The 10,937-nt window shown below is 34.2% G+C and overlaps 2 protein-coding genes across 3 annotated transcripts; one reads left to right on the forward strand and one right to left on the reverse strand.

Annotated features, from left to right (window-relative positions):
* Window positions 1-2,999: 2,999 nt before the first annotated feature.
* On the reverse strand, window positions 3,000-7,437 carry LOC132175087 (ribosome biogenesis protein BRX1 homolog 1-like). The gene is made up of 9 exons (XM_059586905.1): window positions 7,330-7,437; window positions 6,622-6,854; window positions 6,380-6,521; window positions 5,957-6,035; window positions 5,594-5,718; window positions 4,866-4,967; window positions 3,583-3,651; window positions 3,399-3,497; window positions 3,000-3,308 (listed from the first exon to the last, which is right to left on the reverse strand). The coding sequence occupies exons 2-9, from the start codon at window positions 6,816-6,818 to the stop codon at window positions 3,177-3,179; spliced, it is 945 nt and encodes a 314-aa protein (XP_059442888.1). The 5' UTR covers window positions 6,819-6,854; window positions 7,330-7,437; the 3' UTR covers window positions 3,000-3,176.
* Window positions 7,438-7,708: 271 nt separating this feature from the next.
* Window positions 7,709-10,937, forward strand: LOC132176397 (lanC-like protein GCR2). 2 transcript variants are annotated; one of them, XM_059588590.1, is made up of 6 exons: window positions 7,709-7,912; window positions 8,146-8,324; window positions 9,102-9,213; window positions 9,312-9,428; window positions 9,525-9,839; window positions 10,405-10,937. In XM_059588590.1, exons 1-6 carry the CDS (start codon window positions 7,745-7,747, stop codon window positions 10,741-10,743), a joined length of 1,230 nt encoding a protein of 409 aa, XP_059444573.1. In that variant the 5' UTR covers window positions 7,709-7,744; the 3' UTR covers window positions 10,744-10,937. The 2 variants fall into 2 exon arrangements, with proteins under 2 accessions (XP_059444573.1, XP_059444574.1); XM_059588591.1 differs by lacking the exon at window positions 9,312-9,428.

The following is a 10,937-nucleotide window of genomic DNA, read 5'->3' on the forward strand; positions in this document are numbered from 1 at the left end:
TTTTAAAATGGACATTTTGGGCCAATTTTAGGTATTGGCATACTTTTAACTAATTTTTGTCATTTTTAAAAAAATAATTAGGGTGGTTGTTTAAAAAAAAAAACCTAAAAAAAGCGCATATATATATATATATATATATATATATATATAGGGGGTGTAAAAATACAAAAAAAAAGGTAATCGGACCGGGGTACACAGTTACCGGTTTAGCCAGTTGGTACCCGGTGGCCGATTATAACCCGCCGGTTTTACCCTTCTAATTAGCCAGTTGGTACCCGGTGGCCGATTATAACCCGCCGGTTTTACCCTTCTAATTCTAAGTGTGTTGAAATAGGAGCTTTAGAATTATAAGTTCGTCTTTAATTTGATTTATTTAATTAAATAGGTTTAAAACTTTTAATTTTAATTATTAATTTCATTTATATAAAAAATTGGTGGTTCTAGTTTAAGTATGTCAAGTTTGATTTGTGTCGAGATATGATTATATAACTTAATTCTAAAATGACCTATTTAATTATACAAATTGACTTTACTTAAAGGGGTTGAAAATCATATATGACATTTATTATTTGTTTGTGGGGATGCAGGGTGTATGTTCCACAGTGAGGGAGGGTTGATGAGCTTTGAGCATCCGATGTACAAGATGAAAGCAATGCCAAGAGTAGATAGTGAAGGGGCCGTGTGTGGGGCCAACTTCAAGGTTGATAAGTACGCAAGGGTCAACAGCATTCCACGTGTGGGAAGTGAAGCCGATTGGACCGTTTGGGACTTGCATTAGCGAAATTTGGATCCATGTGCTGTCACACCATATCGTAGCCACGAATTTACCCTTTTTTTTTTCTTTTTTTTTTTCTTCTTCTTCTTCTAAGTTCTTGTTTTTACTTTGTATGTTTGTTTTTCCCCATGAACGAACCTGTATACATATTGGGATGGATCTGCAGTAAATTAACCTCCTTTCTACAATACACCTAAGGGTACCTTTTCCCTATAGTTTCAACTTTCAAGTTCGGATTAAAATAACCCTAAAAAAAACAAAAAAAAAAACAATAGGTGAAAAAGTTCAAAAATGTTCTAGGTATTATGTAAAATAAAAAGAAAGGTCAAACAAAAATCTAGACCTATTTTAACTATTTCCACCGCATATTATTTATTTATTTTTATTTTTTATAAAGTAATGGCATATAGTGCACTCTTACTCTATCTCAATTGAAGGGTATAGGGGATGTGAGTGTGGTATGTAATGTACTCAATAACTTATCTATTACACCCATGTTATTAGGGGTGTCAATGCGGGCGGTTTTTTAATCGTCTGCTAACTGTTAGTCGCTTAATCGCTATAACTGCTTAGCGGTTATTGGGTTTATAATTGTAACCGCTAACCTTCTTTTTATATAATATATTTTTATAATTATAATTATAATAATATTTATACATATAACATAATCAATTAATCATTAAATCATAATTTTTTTTTAAAAAAATAATTAAATCACAATTTGAGTATTAATATATTATCACTATAATTATATGATTATATCACGTGATCAATTCATCATTAAATCATTTGATTATATACTAACAAATTATACATATATAATATTACATAACTCATAAGTATGCAAGTTCATACTAATACAACAATTAAGTATTTAGAAACTTAGTTCTAATGTATGTTATAAACTTATAAGTCCATATATTAATATATGTTATATATTATACATATATAAATGTATAAGATCAATACTTAATCATATGATTCAATAACAATTCAAATACTTATTAAAGTGAATCATATTATTAATATACAATGATAATATGATTCGTATAATATCAAATTAAGTAATTGACATTGGATTAAACATTGTGTTACTTATAACTATAATTGAAGTATTAATGTATTATCATTTTAATTTATATGATTATATAAGAACAAATTATACGTATGTAATATGACATAAATCATAAGTATACCAATTCATACTAATATAACAATTAAGTACCTAGAGACTTAGTTTCAATGTATGTTATAAACTTATAAGTCGATATATGTTATAAATTATAATTATACATATATGCATATGAATAATATAAATGTATAAGATCAATACTTAATTATATGATTCAATGACAATTCAAATACTTTATTCAAGTTAATCATATTAAATTTTAATAAGTTATGATTTATATTTAAGGAATTTTTTTTAAAGTACAAGTAAATGTAAATTTGAGGTCAAATATTTTTATTTTTCAATATGGGCTCTTTTTATAACAATTTAGCCCAAGAAGACACTAAAAATGCAAAAAACAAATGAGATAAAAATGCTACAATAAAAAAAAAAAAAAAAAGCCTAAAACTGAAAATTGGTTATATGTTTATTTTGATTCTTGAGAAAGCCCAAAAAAAAGCCAAAAATGCCCAATTTTGAAAAAGCAGTTATAGCGAGATGTTACATGTTTTACTAACCGCCAACCGGCAGTTAGTAGCTTAACCGCTAAGCGGTTACGGTTGAGACTAGTGAAATTTAATAACTGTTAAGGTGGTTACGGTCGTAACCGTATTGACACCCCTACATGTCACATCAAGTGACGTGACTTATTTCTGGCTTTCCAATTAACTACTTTAAAAAAGTGTAAGACATTTGAAATATATCATATCAACCAATATAATCTAAAAATATTAACAAACAATTCAAAATAATAATAATAATAATAAAATTTTATTTTTATCTCACATCAAAACACTTGGAAATTTATGAAATACCGAGATGCAATATCTCTTTTGTAGGCCATACATTTAAAATGAACAGCTCAGATCTTGACAACAAGGCTGAAAAAAAGAAAAAAGAAAAAAAGAAGTTTGCTTAGGTGATTTTTTTGGGTGGATGTTTGATGGTTCACCCAGCCACTGCCTAAACCTATAGCAAACCCTACAAGTAAAGATATGATATGACATATGAAGGATCAGACATCAACAATCTCTCCTTTTGATCTAAGACACATTAGGGAAAAATACGATATCATATTGAAGAGAAGCAAATGAAGTATGGATGATGTGACAAAAAACCTCAAACTTGAAGTGCACAAGCAATTAAGCAAAGTATGCAATTTCAAGCTGGATAGAGGATGATAGGAAATTATGTTCCTTATAACAAAAAAGGACAAGGTCTTCAATTGTATCATTCTTTCCACATATCTGCAAACTCATCAGGCTCCAATGGATTTGATAGCTCATGCATCTTCCTCCTTGTCTTTGCTTTGACTTTCTTCGCATACTTCCCAGCCTTTTTCCTTTTCTCCAATGCTCGAATCTGGAAGTACCAAAATGGAAATGATTTCTAAAAGTACAAAAAGAAAAAAGGTTCAAACACTAGAGGCCAGCATGGGACATCAATGAATACCTGATTTGGTGATATGTAAAATGGATTCTCATATAGGGTAGGGCCTCCAAAGCTGCCACCAAATATTTTGATTGGGTTCAAGCAGAATCGTGGACCGACCTATACAAAAGTATATCTTCATAGTTAAATTGCCATCACAAATGCCTGATAAAGCACATAAATTAAAAAGCAAATCACCACCAACCTCAACAAGGGTCATATTTTCTAGGCCCCCTCGAGCCACTTTATCTGCTTCAATATGAGGTACAGATATCTGCATCAGAAAATTAAGAGAAATAAGCAACATCCTCGCTAACAATTTTCAAATAAAAGACAGCTCCAGTAGAATAATACCACAGAAACAAACATAATATAGTACTTATTCTTAATTTTTTTTTTTTTTTATAAGTAATATAATATTCTATTAAGAAAGGGAAACCCCTAAGTATACAGGAAGTAATACAAATAATTTACCCAAAAATTACAAACTGAGGTTTAAAGAATCCAGAAATTATTCTAAACTTGACTACCACAGACTTTCATTATTAAGAACACTCATAATTTGCTTTTAGTTTCTATAATCCTACTAAATGAGGGAAAGAAGCTTTATTATCACTTTTAGAGGGCCATCTTCTAGTTTTCTTGAAATACTTCAAAATGTCATACCCTCCTCAGAACCATTAAGATACAAGTCTTATCCAAGGTTTTCCCAATGGCTATTAAGGAATTTAAGATATCTTCTATAATATATTCGTCATGTGCCTTTTACAAGCAGGCCCAACTGACAACAATGTCAATGACCTTCAAACTAAAAATTGACCCTGCCTGGTAATACAGACACATAATGAATACAAAAAATAACCAATACCTTATGTTAACACCAATAAAACAAAACCATTCGAGAATTTTTGTGATCTAGTTAGAAAAATGCCATAAGCAAGACAAGCTTAAGGGGGTTTATTAACACAGAACCTAGATCCATAAGATTATACTATATGTGCAATGGACTTAGCAAGATTACGGTAACTAGTCACTACTTTCACCAAATAACAGAGCTTCTATTTATTTATTTATTTATTTTTTATAGGTGAACTACAGAGCTTCTATTCACAAAGCCCTATTCATAATAGGTCAAACCCCAGACCTCATCCTTAATAAAGAGGAGATATACCACTACACTTGTTTTCCCCGACAAGCAGTTTCTTCTTTAAGAATACTTACATCAATGGCTATTGTTTACTACCTAAATCCTATAGCAAACCCTTCACACCTTAATACAAATAAATGTTCATCCGAATCAGAAAAATACTAGTTTGAGCTTATATCTTAAAAGTTTTGGATCTAATACTGTTATATATATTCTACTCTATCTAGATGCCATGTGAAAATTTGATGGGACAAAACCAGAACCAACCTTTAAACTTTAAATTAAAGCCACAATTCTGAATCCTAATACAGCACATTGATTATAATTTATAATTCACCCACCTGGTAATTCCGAAACCATATGTGGTCATCAACAATGGAGAAAACAAACACATGATCATGATAAGGTTTAGATTTTCTGTGGTCCTTTGGTATTCCAAATATCTGGGGAGATGAACAAAGAATGTCAGTATATCCAATAACATTGCTCGGACATTAATAGCATCAAACGGTAAAAAATAGTACTATAGACTTACCAAGTTAGGAGATAATATTATTTATCAGAAACAACCAAGCCATAATTCATTTTATAGTTCATTATTAAAAGCCAATTCATAGCTATACCAGATCCGGTAACTAGGCATACAAGCAATGAGCAAGTTCCCTCAACTTCTAAAAATCCAAACAATACCCCAGAAAACTGAGCAAATACATTGTATCAACAAATTTTCTGTGAAGAATTTGACAAGAGAATGTAACAAATCAGATAACAGTTATCATGCATCAAAATAATTTTGGCTGACATTATGCTGTTGGTCATATATGAATTAGGCTACCACGAATGTCAAGACATTTGACTTGAGAATTTGTATGATCAGCACTTCACATTATACTAGGAAATATCATATAGACTTGAGTTTTAGATTTTCCTTTTCCCTGGGTAATGAAATATCAAAATATTGTTTACAATTTAATTTGACAGAATGAGGTATTAATTGTTCCTTCTATATGTGGAATAGAAAGGAAACAAACTTTTATAGCTACAGAGAGAGGAAGCTAAACCAAAATACCTGAATTATCATCTCTTTCAAAAGTTTCCAATGAGCATCTTTATCAAAATTGTCTGAGAAAGTCAAAATGGGACGAGACCCTTTTAAATGATTTCCAGTAAGCTTCAATTCCTCCATCGTGTGCACTGGAAATAAACGGATTAAAAAAACACATTGATTAACCATTTCTTCTCAAATTTCTACAAAAAGGAATTAAACATATTTAATTACTTATAAAAAAAAAGAAAAGAATTAAACATATTTAATTGGAGATGAATTGATTGTATGTCAGTGCTATCAATGGATACATAAAGGTAAGAGTTTACTTCCATGAGACATTCATACCAAACTACCAAATAGTTAGAAACCAAAAGAGAAGCTTACCAGCATTAACTAAAAATTTGACAGATGGTCCATTGGGGCATTTTGCCATCCATAGATAAAGATCTTTGTGTTTCCTGCACTGATATAGTGAAAAAAAGAAGAAGAAAGTATTAATCCACATATGATAACTGAAGTAAAGCAAATTAGAGCTTCATATTGTTAAACAAGTCAATAAAAGTACTCATTTAAGAATACTTACATCCTAATAACCAACCAGTCAATAAAAAATCAACCAGTTAACTTAAATCCCATCGATTACCAGCAATTGATTACTCAAACTTAAGTCCCATTGAATACCAGTAATATATTATCACTAGAAGGTCTAAACGCTATCTATTCAAAAATTAATCTGATTCTATATCAAATAAAAAATACCTATAACAGATATTGACGTAATTACCAAAACAAATAAAAAGAAATCACCTCAAAAAACAGACAGGAAGAGCCACCCTTTAGCTCGACCAGCTCATTCAAAGTGGTGCCCTTACTAGCCTTTGACTCGACCTTGTTATCCTTCTTGCAGTGTGGCAAGAGTGACACCACATTCAGCATTAAATGCCGGTACCTACACACCACATACATACAGTCTATCTGTAAGCGGAACCAAAAACAGCATAACAAACAAACTTCACGACAAGGAAATGCAAAGAAACAAGCTTTTCAACCTGTAATTGATGCGGCGCGAGCAAGTAACTAAAACCTTCTCTTTGTTCCTGAAGACAGTGGAATCACTTTCTTTATCCACTTCTTCATTCTTGTCTTTCCAACCCAAGAGTGTCCTTTTAGGTCTCTCTGCAGCAATCGTATCCTTCTTAGGAGGTGCCACCACCTCCGTCTCACTGTGTTTTCTCTTCTTTCCCATTGTTTCTTGTTGTTATTATTATTCCCTCAAAGACAACTAAACATTCAATGACAAGCATATTTGTCAAAATTTTCACTAAAACTAACCAACTTGGAGCATATAATGACAAGAACAACAATACCCAGAAAACAAAATTATGAAAAAGAAAGCTAAAAAGAAAATGCAACTCATTTGTCTGAATTCATAGTAAAGAGCTGTAAAAAACAAACAGCTTAGTCAAACAAACAGTCTATAAAATGGAGAGGAAATCAGTAAAGAAAACATGAAGTTCCCAACATAATCATGGGACATGCTGTCACAATTTACAGACAATCCACATTAAAACAAAATCCCATTACGGAATTCTTATTGAACTGAGCAACCCCGCAAATCCCCGTTATAAATAAACAGATAGAAGGTTAACTAAAGATGGTGAAGAGATAGAACATAACAGGATGCAATGAATGAATAGAAACCCAATATAGCCTAAGTAAAAGCAAAGATGAGAAACCCCCAAAGCTCAAAAATTTACCAACTTTGCATCCAAAGCATCTCAATTTGCAAAATCCAACTCTTTAGCCAATAAACGGTTATAAACAACTTCTGCCTGAAATAAAACCCTAAAACCCTTTGTGGCCCCTATCAGCACTGGAGCTGGAAGATGGAGTTTTCGCTGGTTTGGTTTCAACTCATGGGCTTTATTCTAATGATGCAGGCCTGTCTGATTGTTAGATATGGGCCCAGTAGTAGACCCAAATATACAACAAAAGAGAAATTACTTTTTGTTACCCAGTTTTCGTACCAACGGATAAATATATGGGCCCAGAAGTAGGCCCAATTATGAGCTTCGGCTTGGTTCGAGAGAACTCGAATAGCTCGTCTACAACTCACTTCACTCACTCAATTGCGTGCTCGCTCGAGAGAGAGAGAGAGAGGGAGAGGGAGAGATGGCTGACCGTTTCTTCCCAAACGAAATGCCAGACTTTGTAGCTGAGGCGGCAGAGGACGAATCAGCCTCTGGCAGAGCCAAAGACTCACTCACGAGGCTTCTCCATCTTCCCTACAAATCACTCTCCGAGAGGCTTCAAAAATTAGCGCTGGACCTCAAAGAAGCGGTACCCTCGCTACTATCTTCGGAGTTTCAGTGAGCTGTGGGTTTAGGGGTTTGTGAGTTCGTGATATTTTTGGGATTTGAGGAATGCCCACCAAGTGAAACCTTGCTCTTCTTCTTTTTTTTTTCCCAGTAAATTTTGGGGCTTTGGGTTTATGGGGGTTTTTTTGTGGGTACTTGGTCTTATGGACATGTCTGTCGTGGAGTATGTAAGAGCTACTAAAGTTTTGGTTTCAGGTTGTGAGGGAGACATGGGGACTGAGTGCAAAGCGTGTGCATGAGTATACTCTGTACACTAGTGCTCTTGGGACGGCTTACTTGCTTTTTAAAGCTTTCCAAGTTACCCAGAATGAGAATGATCTCAAATTGTGCTCTGAGATTGTCAAGGCTTGTGATTCCGCTTCTAGAGATTCTGGGTACTCTTTCTCTCTTTGTCTCTCTTTGTCTCTTCATAGCTTAGGGCCATTTGGAATGAGCCAATTTGTTGGTAAAACAAGGTTGTATGGGATTGCTTCAATTGTTTGAGATTTGGCGCTATGCACGATTGTCGGCTTTATTTCTAGTTTATGCAGGATTCGAAATGAGCGATTTATATCCACTAAACTGTTGCTTGATACTGTGTGATATTGCTTAACCTAATCGGAGTCATGCACCCACTCTTCTGCTAGCTTAACCAGTATTTTGGATGTATAGTTGTGCTCATTTGTGATAAAACCTGCACTTAAATGATTGATTGAACCATTGCTTTTTCCCTGTTCGTTGGTCTACTGCGATTTCTAGTTTATATTTCTTCTGTTAAGTACAGATTTTTCTGTCACATGTGGGATAGCTCTAATTGGCTGTGACCATGCGCCTAACTGTGAGCGTTATTGTAGCTTACCATTTGGTTTAAATGAGCTAAGTAGCTCGCCAGGTTCTGTTTTGTCCGGTGTAAAATTCCGCAAATGTGTTTGAAGTGTGCATCCAATGGCAGATTTTAACATAGCTTGTTACCTGAGAAATGAACAAATCCAGATGAAGTAGGGTAGTTGTGTGGTATACTGTTAAAAATTAAAAGAAGGGTTGGGTTATTATGTGATTCTTAATTTGATACGTATAGTGCACCTAACTTTGGTTTTAATTCTAGTCTACCTTCCATTGCAAATGAATAATTTAACTTGATTATGTATGTTATGTGATGCTTGGGATTGCAGGCGTGTGACATTTATATGTGGAAGGGCTGGCATTTGTGCTCTTGGGGCTGTCATTGCAAACCATTCTGGTGATGAAAGGCTGCTTGAGCGCTACTTGACTAAATTTAAAGAGGTATTTAATTGCATTTGATATCTTGATTACTCTGTTCCCCTTGGGAGTATTTCTTCTGTTTGTATTAATGTTGAGATTCATTTTTCCCTTGCAAGCAGATCACACTGCCTAGTGATTTGCCAAATGAATTATTCAATGGGAGAGCAGGGTTCTTGTGGGCCTGTTTATTCTTAAACAAACATATTGGTAAAGACACGATATCTGTTACCCGAACTGTAAGACATTTTTCCTCTTTGATACTGGTTTCTGCTCAATTTCTCTTAATTAGGGAGATCAAATTCTTCCACTAATTTGGATTTTCATTCGTGTAGAGACCTGTTGTGGATGACATAATAAAGGCTGGTAGACGACTATCAAGCAAGGGAAAATGTCCATTGATGTATGAATGGCATGGGAAGAGGTACTGGGGTGCTGCCCATGGGCTGGCTGGGATTCTGCATGTTTTGATGCACATGGAACTGAAACCAGATGAGGTGGAGGATGTCAAGGGCACACTATGTTATATGATAAAGAATCGTTACCCGAGTGGGAATTATCCTTCAAGTGAAGGAAGTGAATCTGACCATCTAGTGCATTGGTGCCATGGTGCTCCTGGGATTGCTCTTATCCTTGTGAAAGCAGCTGAGGTAATCCTTACCAAGCTTACCATCATTACTGCTTACTGATTAGATACAACAGCCATTATAGTTATTGGATACAAAGTCATGGTAATTCAAAGAGGAAGAAAAAAGAATAATTGGACAAAGTTATTGGATACAATAGTCATGATGGTTCAAAGGCATTGTTTGTGCAAACCTGATAGGATCTGCAATTTTATATTTTATTCTTGTTTCATTAGGTAATGTGGTTTAGTATACAGCTCAAAGATCAGTTGAAACTACCCCACTACTTTTTGGGCCTTCAAGATATACTATATATATCACAGCCCTGGTTGGCAATATGATGCATATGATGAGCTTGTAGGTGGTGATATCTTATGAAGTAAAAAGGATTACCCTGTCATATAGAAGAGAAGCAATCTATTTTCAATGTGAATGGTAAAGTCCAAACATGTAAAGTTTGTTAGTTCTGTTTCCTGGATGACCACACAAACTTTTCTGTAATGGAAAAATCAGTTTTGAATTACTTCTCTATCAATTTTAGGGATTTCTTGACAATGACTGGCTTGTTAACAGTCTTTTAAATCATCAGGTTTATGGAGGTAAAGAGTTTCTGCAAGCAGCTGTGGATGCTGGAGATGTGGTATGGAACCGGGGTCTACTTAAGCGAGTGGGACTTTGCCATGGCATCAGTGGGAACACCTATGTGTTTCTTTCTCTCTACAGATTAACAGGGAATGTCGAATACTTGTACAGGGCAAAAGCATTTACTTGCTTTTTGCTTGATAGAGCACAAAAACTTATATCAGAGGGTAAGATGCATGGAGGTGATCGCCCCCATTCACTATTTGAAGGAATCGGAGGAATGGCCCATCTTTTTCTGGACATGACTGAACCATCTGACGCCAGGTTCCCTGCTTATGAACTTTAAGTTGCTGTATGTATAATAAATGAGCCAAAATACATGTACGAGATCGACCCGTGTGAAACTGTGACACAGTCTGTAACTATGTACAAATACTGAAATACATAGCTTCTTATACATTTCTATACATAGAGATCATTGTAATACAGTTAATATAGTTCAATATAGTTAAGACATGAGACTCTTAACGGTTTTTATTA

The sequence above is a fragment of the Corylus avellana genome, chromosome ca3 (assembly GCF_901000735.1).
Source record: "Corylus avellana chromosome ca3, CavTom2PMs-1.0".
In the NCBI taxonomy this organism is placed as follows: Eukaryota; Viridiplantae; Streptophyta; class Magnoliopsida; order Fagales; family Betulaceae; genus Corylus; species Corylus avellana.